The sequence below is a fragment of the Eptesicus fuscus genome, chromosome 2 (genome assembly GCF_027574615.1).
Source record: "Eptesicus fuscus isolate TK198812 chromosome 2, DD_ASM_mEF_20220401, whole genome shotgun sequence".
Lineage (NCBI taxonomy): Eukaryota > Metazoa > Chordata > Mammalia > Chiroptera > Vespertilionidae > Eptesicus > Eptesicus fuscus.
The window spans coordinates 60,380,983-60,401,578 of NC_072474.1; the positions used below are offsets into that span (position 1 = coordinate 60,380,983).

Below are 20,596 nucleotides of genomic sequence, written 5' to 3' on the forward strand. Positions count from 1 at the left end.
TTATTCGCTATAAAAACAAGAAAAGTGGTTTAGAACAAAAGGTATTAAAAGATATGCTACTGGACTTGGGTATAGGAAACATCAGAGTCCAGTTACCAGAATTCAAACTCCTTTTTAGAAAAGAACCGTATTTGAGAGCTGAAGAGAGCAGGACTGACTATCCACCTCCTTCTTACACATATAAGAAAACTAACCGAGCACATTTCAACTTGGTGACAAGAGGTAAAAATACATGTTCCATGGTTTTAGGTAGTGGCAAAACCTGAAAACCAAAAAGTTGTTGTGGGGATTTTCTTTAACTAAAATATGAACAATTGCTTGAATTACATACATATATAGGCTTAATGGAAAACATCATATTTGGAAATAAGGGCAAAAGATAAAAAAACAAAGTAGGACCTACTTTACATAATTTCTTTAAAAATTAATCACTTTTTACTCTAACTAGAAATCCTTCATTAGTGAAGGCAAGGAAAAGTTTTAAGTCACCTCTATGCTTCAAGCTTATCTTTCTTCTGTGACATTGCTCCATCTCCAATCATTAAACACCCTTGGTTATAAATCCTTCTGAAAAGAAATATCTTTGGTATGTTTGGTTCTCATCCCTTGGACTTGCCCAAAGGAAGGAATAATCACAAGGATGTAGGAACTCACAGATTATTCACAGGACGCGAACACCGACACCTACAGGACTCAAGAGGGAATATGAAAGGCCCAATGTGGACGGGGGCAAGCCAGAGTGTGTGCCCTAAGAGGTCAGACAATAGCTTCCACGTTTTTAAGAAAGAAAAAAAAATAAAAATCCAAATTTGAAAGTGAAATCTAGTACTTTTAGATGCTGGCAACTAAATCAACACACCATACACGCCACAGCCCCTCTGTGGGTGAGCACTCTCCAATGCTGGCCTTCATGCTTTCTTCTCTCCCAAATGGAGGAACGGGGAAATGAGAGACTGCGAAGCATGCTCATTTTGGAGAGAAAAGTCTCTTTTTAAGGCTAAACATAGCCCCATGTACATATGGACATCTTCTGTTGCCTCAAAGAGATTCTAAAAAGGCCTTTGGCCTTCGGAGGGGAAGGGGGGTGAGTGTAAAGTACGAGGCAGCCTCTGCTGTACTGTGATGTCTCCTCTTTACTGCACCAACTCCTGCCAAAGCCTACTTCAGCGATTGGCAAACACAGCCTGACAGATCACTAAAAACATGAACCAAGTAAGCAAAACAAACCACAGTGTAGTTATTTTACATGACTTGCATGGAATAAATCTGTGAACTGTAGGTGAGTCATAACATAATAAAGGGCCCAATTAGATTCAGAACAACACACCAGTGTTTTCCCTCCTCTTAGCAACTAGTTCAATGGGATCTTGAGAGAATATAAGGCACATAAAGGACTCTAGTGTCTCTGTTTTACCCTTTACTGGAAGACAATTAATCTCACTAAAAAATTAAACCTAAGCTGCCAGACGGGCATTTTTCAGGGTCAATAATTCTTAAGCTACTAGGATACCAATTAATGATACCCAAATGGTCTAGAAGAGTTAATACCCCTGTGCCAAATGATTGGCTCATTCTCCCAAAATGATTCATTCAATGGCAAAATGTTTAAAATTGATAATCCTTTGAGATTAACATCAACTTTATTATATGTACCACTTAATATTAATAAGCCCCAAAATTTACTGCAGGAAATCTGGTATCTTACTTAATACAGAGGAAAGCATCTTATTTTCTTAGTCATAAAACTATCTGATTAATCTCCAAACTCAATACTGAAAATCACAGCAATTATGGAGGCTGGAACTCCACTAAGAATGCCTACTGATCGGATTAGGCTGCTTATTTTTAAATCCACAAGCAACAATGCCTAAAATGACCTGGGAAACACTTAGGCTGGAAATGGTTAAGCCAAACAATTCCTTCAAAAAAAAACTGTTGAATTTAAGGCCTGCTTCCCATCCAAGTGTCCAAAGTAGGAAATTCAGTCCTGTATCAAAATGATTCCCGCCCCTCTGCTCTGACAAACATTGATAAGAGGCTATCTTTCAGTCTCCAGATCAAAGCAAATTGTGAAAGAACTCCTGGAGCTGAGAACTGAGCAGGAAAGCCCTGTTCTGCCCCAGTCCTCACTTGGCTACAGGAAACAAGCATATGAGACAAATGATCCTGCCCTCAAAATGTTACCACCTGGAGAAAGACACAGAGGATGAAACCAAGGGGAAGTGCTGAGACTAGAGGTCTGGACACCAGGAGAACAGGAGTAAGTCAGCTCTAAAAGCCTGTGTGGCTACAGCTGGGGCTGGAAAACATCAGCAGGTGGGCCATACCCTAGCCTGGAGAAACGGGCAAGAATCTCATCAAGAAGGCACTGGCCCTGGCCGGTGTGGCTCAACGGGTTGGAGCGTCATCGGGTTGGAGCATCATCCATACACCAAACCAAAAGGTGTCGGGTTAGATATTGATCCCCAGTTGGGACACGTGCGGGAGGCAACAGAATGATGTTTCTCACTCTCCCTCTCCAACAACTACAAAAAAAGGCAACTGGAGCTAATCTGGAGTTTTATCCCGAAGGTAATGAAAAGGTGCTCAAGGATCTTAAACTAGGAAAACTAGATCAGGTTTTCACACAATAAAAATCACTCCTTTGTGAAACAGAGTAGTAGATCTGTTCCACAAAAGGGAGGAAGACAGGTTAGAAAGAAGTTGTAGTTATTTCAGAAAGTGAAAAAATCTCAACTAAAGAAGGGCCAGCAAGAAAGAGAAAGCAGCTTTCAATAGATACTTACCAAGTAACCTCCACAGGATAGGGTTACCAAATGGATAAAGTGGAAGACAGAAAGAAATTGATGCCGATGACCAGAAGAATATTCTGTGTGTGAGGAGGTACAGGAGAAAGCAAACATAATTAAATCTACTGTAAGCAGGTTGAATTTGAGTTCCTGCGCAACATCTACAAGAAAAGTCCAGTAGGCAGTTGGATAAAAGGATCTAGAGCTCAGAAAACTTGGGAGTTTTAAGCTAGAAAAATAAATTTGGTGGTCATCAGTTGAAGCCCAAGTGCACATGAAATCAGCAGGTAAAGCTACAGGAGAAAAGAAGGTTGAAAGCAGAGCCCTGAGGAAGGAGGGGCGGCAGCCTCCTAAGGAGATTAAGACATGTTCCAAGTGGTAGGAGAAACCCAGACAACAAAGGAGGGCAGTGTTTAGGGGACGGTGGGCAAAAGTGTCAAATGCCACAGAGGGGTCCAACTGGCTACTCTCAAGAGCATTTCCTGACTTAGTCCACTGGGGGCCCTGGGGGCTCTGGGGCAGCGCAGTGAGGTGGAGGGTGGAGGCGCCAGCCAGCCAGCATGGGTTCAGCAAGTACGTGGAGAGGGAGCAGGCACAGAATGTTTACCTCCTGTCTCCAGAACGCTGCCTGTGAAGGGAGCAAGAAAGATGTGATCAGAGAAAGACAAAGGAATGAGAGTTTATTCAGCTAGGAAAGGCTGACTCTATGCATGCATTGTTAGAAAAAAGCCAAGTGATGGGAGAAAGGTTTAAGGCAGTGGTCGGCAAACTCATTAGTCAACAGAGCCAAATATCAACAGTACAACGATGGAAATTTCTTTTGAGAGCCAAAATTTTTAAACTTAAACTTCTTCCAACGCCACTTCTTCAAAATAAGACTTGCTCAGGCCATGGTATTTTGTGGAAGAGCCACACTCAAGGGGCCAAAGAGCCGCATGTGGCTCGCGAGCCGCAGTTTGCCGACCACGGGTTTAAGGTAACCAAAAATGGTGTGCCAGTGGAAGGGCAGCTCCTTTTCTGAGATCAAAGAGAAAAGTTAAGTGGTGGGTGTAGACAAGAATTTTTTTTTTTTTTGAGTCATCATACCTGGAGAGAGCTGGAAAGTTACATACCTGGTGGCCTCATTCTCTAAAAGCTAGCGCAAAGTTAAAGTCCTCAGAGCAGGCCTATGACCACCATTACCAAAACTGAGTTTTAACTCTCCTCTCATTTGAGTCATCTGTACACCTAACAGCTGCATGATTTATCAGGTGCTGACATGAAGGCAAGGCCATGTAGAAAAACAGACAGCTCCTGACACTTTACATATAAGTGTTACACGGGTGGTGAACACACAATACAACATACAGATGACGTGTTATAGAATTGTATACCTGGAACCTATATAATTTTGTTGTAATCCTCACTTGAGGATATGTTTATTGATTTTCAGAGAGAAGGGGGAAAGAGAGAAACATCAATGTGAGAGAGAAACAGCAATTGCCTCTCATATGTGCCCTGACTGGGAATGGAACCTGCAACCTTTTGGTATACAGAATAATGCTCCAACCAACTGAGCCACCCAGCCAGGGCAAACTTATATAATTTTTTAACCAATGTCACCCCCAATAAATTAAATAAATAAATAAAAGTATTATACAAATGATCATTACTCCACAGAAACCAATTTTTGTAGTAGAAAATGGCATGAGAACTAGCAGCCAAGGGTCCTGGTTTTGTGCCCCATCTCTGCCATTAACAAGCTCAAATCATTAGACTTCTTAGAGACTCAGTTCCATGGCACATAAAATGGTGATTTGTGCCAACTGCCCTGACTAAAGCTCAAGGTTGCTGTGACAATCGAGAGAGAAACAAATAAGCAAGTGCTTTGGAAATTAAACAGGGGTGGGGGAGGCAGTAAAATATTTCCCAGTGCACACGTCTTTATAAAGTGAAACATTTCCACCAGGGATTGCCAAACTATGAGAATGCGGCTCTTCAGGAGTGAGCTTGCAGCCCCTGTGCCATCAGGCAGGGGTGGGAAGTGGAAACCACTGCGGGGAGTGGTGTCCTCATCCTGGTAAACCAGTTTTTAAAAGCTTGATAACCCTTAAGCAAATGCTTTCTTTCCCTGGGCTTTTCATTTGCTTATTTTTAACCATAAAAATTAAATTTTAGGGCTTTATTCACCTAGAACAGTGGTGGGCAAACTCATTAGTCAACAGAGCCAAATATCAACAGTACAACGATTGAAATTTCTTTTGAGAGTCAAATTTTTTAAACTTAAACTTCTTCTAACGCCACTTCTTCAAAATAGACTCGCCCAGGCCGTGGTATTTTGTGGAAGAGCCACACTCAACGGGCCAAAGAGCCGCATGTGGCTCATGAGCCGCAGTTTGCCGACCACGGACCTAGAACATCTTAAGTGGGAATTCCTGGTCCCTGAGATCTAATCCCACCTACACTTCTCAAGTATACTCCAATGAACAAGTTAATATATTCAGAATCTCCCTACATCCTCAATATCACTAATTCCTCATTATGATAACCCTCTGTCAAAATCCTACTCTTTTCCTTTAAGCCCATTTCAAATTTTAACTCTAGCCACTCCTACCACCACCTACTGAGCTCTGATGTACCAAGCACTGTTCTAGGCACTTTATATAGAAGGCCTAAGTCCAGTCGCCTTACAGACCATATGAATAATCTGACAGCACAGCAAGGTTAAGTTCCTTGCCCAAGATCTCAGAGTTGTAACACCACGATGTACTGTCTGCCATAAAGCTAAAGTAATTTCTCCTTTTTATTAATGACTCCAGTTATTGGATAAATTACTCAGTAAACAATTAAAGAACTTCAGAAACTGGCTTCACCACGCAGACTCCCCTTCCCACTGCTCTGCTCTGCCTCTACCCATTTCCCTGAACTCCTACTGGACTTCTCACCATGTCTTGCCTCCATGTCTCTTCTTTCCCTAATCCTCTCGCCAATATCCAGACACTTCAAAAGAAAACTCAAAAAAATGTATAGTGTCCTCTTTTGAAAGACAACATAATGCAGGTGTCAGAGTTAAGGGTGTGGACTAGAGCCAGAATACTTGGATCTGGATGCATCCAGCACTTGCAGCCTCGGTAAGCTCGGACAAAAGCTGCAGCTCTGTAAGACTAAGCGATAATCGTGGTGCCTATCACGTGGGAGGGTTGTGAGGTCAATGAGGTAATACACATGAAGCATGTGGAACAGCTCCCACCAGAAAATGAACAAGAGAACAGTGTGAGCTTTCTATGCTTAACAGTTCCAGACTGGTTATACTTTATTTTTCACATTACATAATGAATTCATTTTGCAAGTATCTTTCTCTCCCATTAGCACTCTCTATGACTAGCGGATACTCAAATATTTGTTGACTGAAAAGACAGAAACCCAGAATGTAAAAAATGTGAATTTTTCTACAACCAAACTGTTCCAGATTAATTGGCAAAAGATTTTTTTCACCAGTTAATATGTTCTCAAGCATGAAAAATGTTGGAAGAAATTCTAATTACAGCACTAAATTCTATTAAAAATTTTTTTTCTAAAATGCTATAGCAAATATTTGCTTTAGGGTAGAGTATTTTAAAAAGTGAGCTGTAAGGAAAAGGAGAATCCATAAAGCTTCAGTTTTTAAAAATGACTGCAAGAAAGCTGAAAACCATAGAATGCTTTCCTTTTTTAAATCACAGAGTTCGATTTAAAGCTTCAAATTCTTGCCAATAGAATTTTCAGAGTTCTATTATTTGCAATGGAAACAACACAACAACAGAAAACCCCTAAGGTGATTTATCTAAGGGACACAGCTAGAAATAGGACCTCTAATTACTTAAATACTGAGGCCCCTAGATTAAAACATTAAACCTCAAAACCCTTCAACCAAAGAGATGAAGGAGATTAGAATGGGCTTGACAAATTACCACAAGGTCAGGGAAAAAAAATGTGGAAAGTAGGCCAAGCTTAAACAGGGAATTAAATAAAGTTCAAGAGAAAACTAATGGTGTGTGTGGATGCTGAATGTCTGGGGGATGAAGGAGGAGGGGGATTGCCAACCTGGTGATTTCAACAATTACAGAAAGGAACAGCATCAATATAAAAATAGCTGCTTATAAAGTTTTTGGAAAATGTGAACGTGTAGCAAGGTTAACCTTGGAAAATAATGATTTTCAAACAGACCTTGGCAAGTGGAGAGGAAAGATACAAGGTCAAAAAATAAACTTATGATAACATGAACCAGAATCCTCTCTTAAAAGGAATTCTGCTTCATATCTCATGAGTATTGGTCACCCCCTACCAAAACAGCAAAAAACCAAACTCAAGTCATCCACAGAACTCCCGGTGGAATATCTGGTTTTCTGTCCCTGAAGATTATCAGTTGGCTCAAAATAAAAAACAATTAATCTAGAGAAGAGCTAAAATGACTGGGGTGGCTACGTGAGAGAGTGCACAGCCGGGAAAGATTCTGAAGAGTTGAATGTCTACATCTTGGCAAAGGCACAATGTGAGAGACCCAGGGGGGATCCAATAACCCTCCACAAACATCTCAAGTGTGAAAACAACAAGGAGGAACAGGAATTTCTTATCCTGGTACCAAATGTACTTCTGGCATTTTGAGAAGGAATAGAAAGTAAAACGTACAAAGAAAACAGCTCTAATTAATACCACTCAAAAAAGATTTTCAAGGTTCAACTGTGGGATTTCTTCTTGGACTACTATAAGCAATTCTATTCTTTGCACTAACTCATTTCTAGCAGTTTTAGAGCTTTTAAAAAAATACATATTTGCCTATGATATTTTAAATGTTTCCTTCAGAGTTTAAAGTATTTCTTCAAACTCAAAAAACTGCCATGATTCGACTTGGCCAGTTGGCTCAGCTGGTTGGAGCATTGTCCAGTGCCCCAAAAGGTTATGGATTCAATCCCGTCATCAGGGTGTGTACTGGAGGCAACTCTCACACCCATGTTTCTCTCTTCCCTCTTCCTCTCTCTCTAAAAAAAGAAAAAAAAAAATCAATGAAAACATAACCTCCAATGAGGAATTAAAAAAATAAAAATTGCCAGGATTAGGAAATAAAAGGTGGCAGTGAAACTGAAAATTTATATTTTCACCAGAATTCTCCAGTTTGTAAATATTGGCCCAAGGGAGTGGGGAGCAGGGCATACTGTATAGGCAAAACAAAGGTGTCTACAGGTCCAATCTAGCCTTCTGGCTGTTTGCAGCTTCTGCAATAAATTGTCACTTGCTACTACTAATTTTTAACTTCTATATTTACATATTTAGGGTCAAAAATTTGGCCAGCCTCTAAGCAAATACAAGCTACTTACTATTCAATATTTCTCATATATTGGAAGTATTCTACTCTAGTCACTCAGCATCAGCTAATTGTGTACACAAATAACCTTGCTATAATTTTCCTAACAAAACATGTAAGTCATGTAGGTCTGGCCAAATTAAGAGCTAGCTCATGAAATCTAATTTAAATGTGCTATTATAATGAATATACTAAAAACATTTTTAGAAAATGGAGGAAAGCTAGACAAGGTTGTATCAGGATCTTACTTTCCCGTGAACATAGAAATATTGGGGGCACAAGAAAGGAAACCATGAACTGTGGAGAAAGAGAATAGTGTTGTTTGGGGTCCTACTCCCTTGGTTTTTTTCCCAAAAGCTACTCTCCTGTCCAACTTAGGACAAAAGCCCCATCAATTTCGTGCAATCCTTGGCCCGAGGCCCACTCGGAAGACTGGAACCACTGGGAAGGGGCCCTTATCTCACTCCTTGTGGCCTGTTATCAGCTCTTCTGGAACAGTTTTATTTCCAGGCTCTAGAACAAATCTCCGGAGAATCAGATACAGAACCCTGAGCCTACCTGTATACCTGCCAAATCAGTCTCCTAGGGAATTTTTATTTTTTACCAGTTTGTATTTTTAACAGGCTTCCCCAGGTGATTATGATGTGCTGCCAAGTTCCAGAATGAATGCAAAATTTCCCTTTGATCTACAGTACTGGGTTTATAACCCAAGAGGACTTGTTGTAAAGGTATCTGTACATCACATGGAGTAAGCCACTGGCACGTACTGTTACCTCTGTTTGCAACACTGATGTTGCTTAACCCCTAACACACCTGCTATGCATGCTATGGTATGAATATTTATGTTCATGTTGAAATCCTAAACTGCAAAAGTAATAATAGTCAGAGGTGGGGCTTTGGAGAAATGCTTAAGTCATGAGGGTCGAGTCATCCTTACTGGGTTTAGTGCCGTGTAAAAGAAGTTCCAGAGAGATCCCTACCCCTTCTCCCATTTGAAGACACAATGAGAAGGCACCAGCTGAAAACCAGAAAAAGGGTCCCCTCAAGAGAACATGGCCATTCTGGTGCCTTGTCTTGGACTTCCAACCTGCAGAACTGTGAGAAGTAAATTTCCATTGTTCATTGACACCTAGTACATGGTATTTTGTCATAGCAGTGCGGGCGGTCAAGACAATCCCTCATTTTCATTACTTCTTCCCAATGTTCATGTCTTACTCAGAACATCCTCAGAGAATTCTCTGACCTCCTTTAGTTAAGTCACAGTACCCTTTATCAATCTTTTGTCTGTGTAAATTCCTTTATAGCACTTGTCCAAGTTCTTACACATTGATCAGAGCAGTTATTTGAATAATGTCAGTTGCTAACTAGATAGTTAAGGTCCAACAGGACCAGAACCACCTGGCTTTGCTCACCACTATACCCCTGTCCCCAGCACTAGGCCTGGCCAACAGTAGGTACTCAAGATTATCTGAGTTAAAAGTTGCTGAATTGACGATGTATATGGAAGACAGTGGGGCTTCAAATTGTATTTTGAGTGTTGCACCAGCAGGATACACACCACTGACAGACCAAAAGTTAGCTGCCTGCAGCGTTAGATCATTTCATAATAGGACAGTTTCTCTTTCGAGGTTTAGGATAATAAGAGAGCTAAATATGGAAGTAGGGAAGATTGTGTGTGCACCTAAATGCAAAGTGAATCACTATCACAGTTTCCCACTGTGGATTATTTCACACTGCTGGGCTGAAAACAGAAGGCTCCATTTAAGAGCTGCCATGAGTCAAAGTGGTCCAACAAGGAATTCCCGGCTGCAGATGACACTTCAGTCTTGGAATTCAGGTGGAAGCATCTGGTAGCTGAAAACATTCCTAAATGATGTCCTGAAAGGTCACAAGGAAAAGAGCAATACTTTGTGGAAACCAGAGACCACTAGGACGCAAAGTCAGATTCATGTGGATCAGAACAGAGTAGGACCATATAAGCAATGGCAAATTGATAGTAAATTCTACTATGTTCCAGTGAGTTATTTGGGACATAAATTAAGACTAATTATACCACTGCCATGTACACTTCAAACCCTAAAACAAACAAACAAACAAAAACAAAACAGAAGCCTGTAATTTCCACTAATGGACAGATTCTCAAGCTTCCCAGATGATCTCCACTTTTTGCTTCTGAAGACCTAACAGGTCACTTCTTTCCACCCAAAGCCTTAACTACATACATGCAAACACATCCCGAATTTATTACTTCCAATCTTAACATTTTCTCTGAGCTGGTCTACTACTTATGATTGCCAACTGCCACGTCTGACCTGAATATATAACGGCATCTCAAGAACTTAATACATGGTCTATTCCAAACCTGTTCCACCCAAGTCAACTCCATCCCAAGTAGCTAGTAGTATCCCACCATCCATACCTTTCAAATAAATAAATAAATAAATAATCTAAGAGCCTCACTTGATGCCTTACTGTCCCTCAGACCTCAGGCCCTCTCCCATCTCCAATCAATCACAAAGCCCTATCAGTTCCCTGCCAAGTATATCTGGAACTTGTCCACTTCTCACTATGTCCACTACCACCATCCTAACTCCAAGCCACCATCATCACTGCTCACCCCTAACTGTTCTCCCTGTTTTCTGCCCACTCTTGCCCCTCCAAGTCATTCTCCACCAAGGAACCAGAATGATCTTTTAAAAAACATCACTCCCCTGCTCAAAATCCTCCAGTGGTTTCCAGTCATAGCTGACAAGTAGAAGTACAAAGATCACAGAACTGGGAGTTCTAGCTCTGGCTCTGCTACTACTAACTATAAAGTTTAGCAAAATGAAGTTGCCTCACCCTCCTGGGCCTCATTTGCAAAATGAAAGGGCTGTAGGTTTATCTTTACAATTCTAATAGTCTAAGTCCAGTATATAATTTAATAGATATACCTCGGCTTATTCCATTTCTCCCTTTCAATAAAATGCTTATTTCATAAGTCTTGTATCTCTCAGCACTCCCTCCCTTCCAGAACACTCACACAGGAATGCCATGGTTTTCTCTGACTTTCTTTTGTTACCTTTAGGCAGAAAAGGAAAATACAAAGGATTCTCAACCTTCCACGCGGGCAGGGCAATGTCTGATGTGCAATTCTAAGGCTGGGAGTTACCCGCATGAGACCAGCCAGGACTGGCTTTGCCCTCAGATGGGTCATGTTAAGCTGCTCTACATCTTCCAGTTGACACAAAACTAAAACTGACACACCCAGAGAAAACCGAGTTGCAGACTCCTGCAGGCCAGGCCTCTATGTAGTCAGAATATTGACCTTTTGATAATTTTTTTCCTCTAGGATTTTAGGAAAGATTAAGTTTTAAATGTAAGAATGACTTATCCCAGAAAAGCATCATTTTTTAGGAAAACCAACTAAAATATACAAACCATGTATTTCCCATGAAGTGAAAGGACAGAAAGTAGTGTAAAGTAGTGGAGGGAACCACACTCACGTGGCTTGCGTCTAAAGGCACATCAAAGAGACCGGATGACTTTTCCATTTTGGCTCACTTTTTAAAACACTGTTTCAAGAAAACAGTGGGGAAGGGAAAGCAGTGAAGCAAACCACAACACCCCCCCACACACCCCCCATTCAGAAAACGGAGAAAGAAAACCTCCTCTGACTTGCCTTGGGACAAACGAAGCAAATAAAGAAAAACCACTTATTATCCAACAGCTCTACCAACAGCCAACTTCCTCTCTGCCTCTCATTCCGTCCTTTGGTCCCAATATCTCAAATAGTCCGGGGTATTGCTAATATTCTGGTTCTGTATTCAGAGTTCACTTGTTTTGTGTTTAACTTCCTGCTTTTAGTCCCCCATCTCTATGCTTTCCTTGGAGTCACAGAATAGTAAATTTGAGATTTTAAATTCAACCTACATTTTCTTAAAAATATACCTTTAACTGGGTGTGTGCACAGAAAATTAATGCTAAGTATGTGAAATGTGAGATTTTAGTTTAAAAAGCTAAATCAAATCCAAAACCTAGCCAGAAAAGTACCAATATCCCTGCATCACACACTTACTTCCCTTTCATTCAAGCTCTTGGCTCCTAATTCTCCTCACAAAGGACATCCTGAGCCCTCCATCTGCCTGAGCCCTCAGTTTCACCCCCACAATCAGCACTGCCTAAGGCCTCCCAGGGGGCTGGCACTGAAGCTGCCACTGACAAGAGAACCCTGAGCTTAAACCAGAGAGTGCCGCAGAATTAAAATGAATGCTGACTGCAAACACAGGCCAAAGATGAAAAGTTTATCTCTACTCAATTGTTTATAGCACATGCACTTGTGCAAAGAAAACCCCATTTTCCAATCACCAAGCTTATGGAGGATTTTGTTCATTTCAAATGTCCACTCAGAAAATATGTAAGAGCCATCTAACATAGTCCGTATTCGAAATTATGTATGAAATAAGACCTTGGAAGAAATCTCAACTCAGTTTACCTTTTTTTTTTTCCTTTTTTACCAAGAAAGCAAGAAGTAAACTAAGATCCTCTTTCCTGAAAGGCTACTGGGAAGCCTACTGCTGAATTTACAGGAGTTGCTCTCTTTAGGCTGACACTTGAAACTTGCTCCAGCACCTAGTAGCAGATAGTCTGTACTCAATTGTACTCTGTCTCCTGGGCAGAGACGAGTACTTTTTTGGCATCCTACCCTGCACTTAAGCCTTTTGGTTGGGCATTCGGCGATTAACTAGGAAAATAGAACAGATCCTACTTAACAAATAAAACAAAGCAAATCCCATTAAGTTATTTACTGTCTTAATTATGAGGCAGGCTGACTGGCCCTCCTTTTGAGGAGGGAGGACCTTGCTTTATCTTTCCCTGCCTCCATTCTGGCTCCCTTCACCTAAATCCCATCATAGCACAAGAATGTGCAATAAATGCTCATTCTGGTGAATCTTCATAAGTTGGAGTTAAAGGCAGGGTTCTGCCAACTTGGTCATTTCTACCATTTGCTTTATTCGCCCCTTTCTCATTTTCCCTCAGCCACCAAACAAGTCCCATTCAGAAGACAGTCTGGAGACACTAGCGCTCAAGAGCAAACTGCAGACAGAACCCTAACCTATTCTAAACCCAGGAACAGCTTTTTCTCCTTAAAGATAAGGGTTATCTTTCCAGCTAAGGATCCTGGAATCTGTTTTTTAACCTTGAGGAATTTTACCTTCCAGCACTATGTAAGACTGCCATCTAGGTACACACTCTTTGAGCAATGGATAAGCACATTAAAATGTTTATCCAATAGATGATGTAACAAACCCACAGGCTTTAACAGATAAACTTTAAAAAATTCACTTCAAACACTTACTTTACTCTCTTGATCTGGATTTTGGAGTCACTAGCACTAATTTAGAATTTCAGTGATAGGATGTGTTCTCTGACTCACCTCATTCAAACCCAATGCTGCCATTTACGGGGGGGGGGGGGGGGGGGGGGCAGAAAGGGGAACTTTTTCTTTGTTTAAAAAGGTACAGTATTTTGGTTACTTGAAAAAGCCATAGTTGAAAAACATTCTGTTTATATTTGCAACTCACTCTAATGTCACCACACATCCCCCTTTTCTTTCTTAGGTAGTAAATACATTAGAACAGAACTTTAGTTTCAAAGTTTCTTAACAATTTACAAGGAACAAACCTTTAAAAAGTAATGCTTTGCTTTCAACATTTTGGCCTTGTTTTGACTTTTTTTTAATGGTTTTGACCTCAAGAAAAACTAACTGGGGCTGAGGAAACAAAAAAATTTATTTTCTTTACAGTGCTAAAGAAGCCAGTGTTCCCTGAAACAAATCAACAAAAAACAAACAAAAACAAAAGCAACACAGCCCAAATCTTTCTATGAAATTTTCTCATATTAGAAATGTCCTCTACATTATTGGGCTATACAGGTGTACACACTTTCCAAAACATAGCAAACCGCACTCTCACGATCTCTATATTTTATTGCATGTAAATTGTGGCTCAATAAAAGGATTTTTTTTTTTAATCTCTGCAAATCACATTTCAGTATCTGCCAATCAGTATTCCATCTTAGACCTGAATTTCTGGTAGGTCAACAATATCCTAAGGGCAAAAAGGAATTTCCTTATTCGAAAGCTACTGACACCCCACCCCCAACTCTCCAGAACTTTCATCTAAAACCTCTCTTCACAGGGACAGTGGCCCAGATATGAAATTCCACTCACCTCAACTGACTGAGAAGGCATTTTCAGCTTGGTGAGCTTAGCTTTGGCAGGCACTTTTAAGTCGGTTTTTTCAAAGGTCTGCTGCCGGTAATCCTCCGGCAGTGGTTTCAGTTCGGGAGACTCACTAGGAGCCTGATCTTGACCGTCCATGGGCCGGACATAAGCCGTGGGCTTCTGCTGCATTGCAACGCTCTTTGAGGGGAGGGGAGGTGGGGGGAAAGACTGAGAAGGTGGCTGGGGAGGGGCCACTCCAAGGCTGGAGACTGCCATTAAACTGTCCTTAGGGGTCTCTTTGTCCCGGATCTTCACTGCCAGGTCCTTGGGAGATTTGGCGTGGCAGCAGCCTTTATTGTTGTTATTGTTACTGCTGTGAACCTTGCTGCTTCCTTGCGTCCTGGGAAGAGTTTGCTGGCTGGAATGTAGAGGTGACAAAGGGGGTAACGGAGAAGGTAAAGAGGAGAGGAGGGGAGAAAGCTCCCTCTCTGGAGCCGAGTCTGCCGTCGAAGCACAGTGGTCTCCTTCGGCTCTGCGGTCACCGTTTCTTCGATGACTAGAGCTGTACCCCTCCTGACCAAGGCGATCTTGGGCCAGGTGCTGGCTGTCCGGGGCGCCATAGCTTTTCACATGAAGACTTGGCATTGGTTCCATTCTTGGCTGTGTCACCTTCTGATTGTGGCTCATGTTTCCAACAGGAAGTGGTCCAGAGGCAGGAGTGCTCCCAGGCTGGTGATGGACACGGGTGTGGAAGGAGTGCGGTGGAACGCCGCTCCCCTTCTCAGGAAACAAAGGGTACCTCTGCTTTCCCGGCCTATTTTCAGAAGCATCCAAGTGATGAGTGAGAGACTTGGTACTGAGTAACTCCTTTACTTCTTCATAGTTTCCCAGCATGTTCTGGATTCGACTAGATAGCTCATCGCCTTTTTCTGTCTGAAAAAAAAAAAAAAGAAAACAGCAAAGTTAGATACTGGCGGGGGAAAATCTAAGAAAACCCAACATTTAATAAGCCATGTTACATAATGCCTCCATTTAATGTGCAACATAGAATTTAACGTGCAATGCAAACTAACGCCTTGTTGAGAAGCCTGTCGTGGACAAATATTACTACATATGGAAGACTAACATTACAAAAGAAAACCACAAACTTGGGCAATTTTGACTAACAAAGTTCAGGGAATTTTCATATTTGTTTTCAGAAATAATCCCTAGGATAAATTATCTTTTTTTCAGAGTCATGGCCCTTGTTCAGTCTCCCTCTCATCACAGAGTTAAATATGATGATAAATTAGACTTTCTAGCATACAATAAATACCTTGTAGGGCTCTCCAAAAAGGGGAATCTTTTCAGAAAATGCCTCTTTCTCTTGGTGAGCTTCCTGGTTGCGTCTTTCCTTCTCTCTAATTCGAAGCAGGTTTCTGTCTTCATTGTACAAGCTGTTTCAGATGTCACAAAAGAACAAAAACAGTAAAATTTACCAGTATCCGCGTTGTGTTATGCATATGTACATGTTTGAGGGAGGCAAGCTAAGTCAAGAAGAAGCGATGACAGGAAAGATGATGTAAAGAAAGCATAAGTCACTCCTGAACTAAGGCTCAGTTAACGGGCTGTGGCCCTCCAGCCTCAGTTCTGGCTCCAGAAACCTAAGCATTCACTCTGGGCGACTGCCTTCGTGGCTCAGGACTGACTCCAAACCCGAGTCTTTTATAGGCAGTGGTGGAGCTGGGACAAGATTAACGATATTTTTACTTGCAAACTATGGAGTAGAGGTGGAAGCTTTTCATCTGAAAGAATCAGCAGGATGTGAACTTTAAAAAAGTTGTTTTCCTGGATCAGTATTGCACATTTTGGAAGATTAAAATCAAAAGGCTCATTTTGTAATTAAAAGATTACCAGGCACCCAAAACAGCATTTACTTTATACTCGGCCTATTCTACTGAGTGTTCTGGCATGTAAACTCGAGATCATTTTTATTTCTCATTTCAAATGCCAAGGATGGGAAAATGCAATTTTAGACCTACTGAGAAGTCTTATCATCCAATTGCCCTATTTAAACCACATAAAAATGGACCCTGAATCATGAGCCCTGGCACCAAAAGGTTAAAAAGCATTCTCTAACAAGCAAAACACAAAGATGGAAACCAAAAATTGTAGTTTTAGCTAGCACCCAAACCAAAAGTGGGCCTGCCCCATGTCAGCAACACAAGCTACTCCCGCCAACCCACACATGTGAGATATGAGAACAAGGAAACTAAGAACAACTTTGCTTCTAGGTATCTACTGAATCTTTCCCCCAACATTACTTGAATAAATAAGTAGGAAAATATTCAGTTGTCTCGTCAATATTATGTACCTTTAGAAATTCTAACCATGATGTCAGACACACTCCCTGGCCCTATATCCTGGTCTCTCTGCTCTCTCATAACTTCTCTTATTTCCTCTGACCAGAAAGAGCTTACTTACTGGTCTTCCTGCGTCCTTCACATCTTGTCCCTCTAATTTAGCCTTGTCTCATGGAAAGAAATCCTAAAGATGGCCCTGGTTCTCATGTAACTATCCATATTTTAAAACAATAAGCATTTGATGGCTCTTAACTACTGCAGAATAAACTATTATTTTTTATTGATTGATTTGAGAGAGAGAAGGGGAGGGAGAAAGAGAGAAAAGCATCAATTTATTACTCCACTTTTTTATGCATTCATTGATTGATTCCTGTATGTGCAATCTTGGTGTATCAGGATGATGCTCCAACCAAGTGAGCTACCCGGCCAGGGCAGAATAAACTCTAAATCCTTACTTGGGCAAGAAAATTCCCCCATAGTCTAGTACAGCTTTACTCTAGAAATTATCCCACTCTCTTGTAGCAGGTCTGCCACATGCACCCCACTTGGCAGCATTACCCAAACATACCCTCTAAAGATGAGCCTCTTGCTCTAATCTCTATCACAAAACCCCTTTTTACTGAAAGACCACCAATTCTTCCAGGACCAGCTTAGCTAGGAAGTATGATTCTCCTGCAAACCACCTCTATATTCTAGTCACACCAATCTATGCCCTGGCTCCTCAGTAACATCCTGAACTTCTAATTACACACATTTCCTCTGCCTCTCAACTGTGCACCCACACTCCCAATTTTCAGCTACCAAAAAAATCTCTGGGAAGTGATTCCAATGTCACCTGCTCTAAAGGCTTCCTCAAATCCACTGAGTTTTTTTTTTTTAAATATTCACCCTGGCCCTGGCCAGTGTTTCCCAGTGGATAGAGCATCAGCCCTCACATGGAATGATCTCAGGTTTGATTCCTGGTCTAGGGCATGTACCTGGGTTGCAGGTTTGAACTCTGCCCGTCGGGGTATGTACGGAAGGCAACCAATCTATGTGTCTCTCTCACATCAATATTTCTCTTTCTCCTCTCCTGCCTCCCTCCCTCCCTCCCTTCCATTTTCTCTAAAAATCAATGGAAAAAATATCATTGGGTGAGGATTAACAAAACAAAATTCACTCTGGAAGACAATCTGAAGGTAGGGAGAGGCTAAGCCACCTGGATGACTTCACTGGTGTGTGGTAAATAATTATCTGCTTAGACAATCGTATCAAAAACTTTGCCTAGCCCTGAACAGTATGGCTCATTTGGCTGGAGTGGCATCCCGTTGGAGGAGGGTTCAATCCCTTGTCGGAGTACATGGAAGGCAACAAATCGATGATTCTCTCACATTGATGTTTCTTTCTTTCTCCCCTCCTCTCTAAAATCAATTAGGAAAAAAACACAAAAAACTTTGCCTAGATGATGGATAGCTTAATGTAAGATTTTAAGAAAACTCTTAAAACTATAAAGTGAACAACATAGTGAAAAGGTTCAGGAGAAATTCAACCAGAAACTGGCTACAGCGAGTAGCCTTTAATAGTCAGAAATCTTACGTGCGTCACACAGACTTGCTTCTGGGGGATAATAGCACAATGGGCATGATGACCATTCAAGAATTCCTTACAATTATTTTATGATTTTGGTAATTACTCTTGTTGGCTCAAAAATTATGTAACATTAACACACAACCATGGCAGCCAAGTAAGAGGGCTGATCAGGAAATAACTTCTCTTTTTCCTTCAAACTTGCTTTTCAGCCTATTTGTTTGCAGGGCAGGGTGGGGCATGAAACTGTCTCTGAGCAACCTGACCTCCAAGCCTCTTTCCCAAAGCTCCCTGTAGTGGACCAGATCCCAAGGCATCTGCTTTGCCCCCCTTTCCAGACTATGCTGGTTACAACAGTGTAGTCCCTGAAGCTTTATTCACTTGTGAGTGTTCACACAGTTTGCTTCTGCTTTATAAAGTAGAGTTTTTCCCACGTCTGAGTAACTGCTACTTTTGTCTCAGAAAAGGGAACCCCAAATGGCAAAATTCTCAGTTCCAGATTGAAAAGCAAGCACCTCAACCATCAGGCTGCTCGGGTTCCTCAATTAATTTTCCTGCCACGTCCACACACACATCTTTTAAGAAAAGCTACACTGATTTAAAAATTACTAAACTATTTCTAAATCAATCAGCATCAGTTCCTAACACACTTCTACATTTCCATTCTAAAATAATAAAAACTGCTACAGAAATAATGAGAAAACCCCAATTTTACAAAATTTCTAACACTGGCTTTCTTGCTATGTGATTCAAAAATCATGCCTCCCACAGGGAGGAAGTCCTGTTAAATTAAGGATTCTGGTTAATTAAGGTTTTACTTCATTTGTTTAAAAAAGCATTTAGCCCTAGGTGGTTTGGCTCACTGGATAGAGCTTTGGCCTGTGGACTCAAGGGTCCCGGGTTTGATTCCGGCCAAGGGAACATGCCAGGTGGTGGGCTCGATCCCCAGTTGAGGGCGTGCAGGAGACAGCTGATCAATGATTCTCTCTCATCATTGATGTTTCTGTCTCTCTCTCCCCCTCTCCTTTCCTCTCTGAAATCAATCCTATCTAATAATAGACAAATATGCAAATTGACCATACCTCTGACACACCCACAAGCCACACCCACAAGCCACACCCACCATCCAATCAGAGTGAGTATGCAAATTAACCCAAACCAAGATGGCTACAGCCACAGAGAGCATGGTTTACTAGGTAACAGAGGAAGCCAAGCTTTCCGCCTGCCGTGGCCAGGCCTAAGCCTCCACTCAAGCTACAAAGTTTCAATTATAGAAGGTAAACAAATTCAAACAAATGGCGGCAGAATGGAGCCTGAGAGAGCAGGCCAGGGTTGCCGCCAGCAACAGGGGAAGCAAAGCTTTCCGCACACCCTGGCCGGCCCACCCGCTTTAGGCAACAAAGTTTCAATTATAACCCCAACACAAATGGCTGTCAGCCTTGGAGGGAGCCCCAGGCTTGGCTCCGCTCCAGGCTACAAAGTTTCAATTGTAGAAGGAAAATAAATTCCAGATACCAGGGCTTCTGCTTGGGTTGCCAGGGGGCGTGGCCGGCCTGCAAACCACCACAGGCCCCTCGCTCAGGCCGCCCCACACCCCAAGGGAACCCCCACCTGATCCGGGACGCCCTTCAGGGAAAACCAGCTGGCCCCCACCCCTGTACCAGGCCTCTATCCTATCTAATAAAAGAGTAATACGCAGATTGATCATCACTGCAACACACAATATAGCTGCCCCATGTGGTCAAAGATCCTGCCCCCATGTGGATACAAGATGGCCAGCAGGAGAGGGCAGTTGGGAGGCACCCAGCCATCAAGGGAAGGCAGTTGAGAGGGACCAAGCCTGCAAGGGAGGGCAGTTGGAGGTGATCAACCCTGCAGGAGAGGGCAGTTAGGGGTGACCAGGCCGGCAGAGGAGGGAAGTTGGGGGCAAACAGGCTGGCAGCAGAGTGGTTAGGGGCAATCAGGAAGGCAGGCAGGCAAGCAGTTGGGAGCCAACAGTCCTGGATTGTGATAGGGATGTCCGACTGCCCGTAAACGGGCAGTCGGACATCCCTCGAGGGGTCCCATATTGGAGAGGGTACAGGCTGGGCTGAGGGACAACCCCCCTCCATGCACGAATTTCGTGCACTGGGCCTCTAGTAAAAATATAAAAAGACAAAAACAAAAACGTTTAACCCACACCAGCATTTTATTAGCAGACGTAATAAATACTACGCCAATTTTAAAACAGACATTGAACCTATTTTTTTTTCTTTATTCACCATTCCCCTTCAACTGAAAAACCCAAAAGTAGTCAGGTGAGTAAAGAGAACATGAGTGTCACTGGTAGGATGTGTTTTCTGAAGCCCAGACTTTGAGAGAAACTCACTCTCAC

At 42.0% G+C, this 20,596-nt stretch overlaps 1 protein-coding gene across 2 annotated transcripts in view; it reads right to left on the reverse strand.

Annotated features, from left to right (window-relative positions):
- Positions 1-20,596, reverse strand: part of AFF1 (ALF transcription elongation factor 1) — a 194,375-nt gene that overhangs the window by 79,303 nt on the left and 94,476 nt on the right. For both annotated transcript variants that reach the window (XM_028148276.2, XM_028148279.2), the window contains 2 exons: positions 15,630-15,750; positions 14,321-15,247 (listed from right to left, as the gene is read on the reverse strand). In XM_028148276.2, coding sequence (XP_028004077.2) covers positions 14,321-15,247; positions 15,630-15,750 — 1,048 coding nt within the window. The remainder of the gene's footprint in view (positions 1-14,320; positions 15,248-15,629; positions 15,751-20,596) is intronic.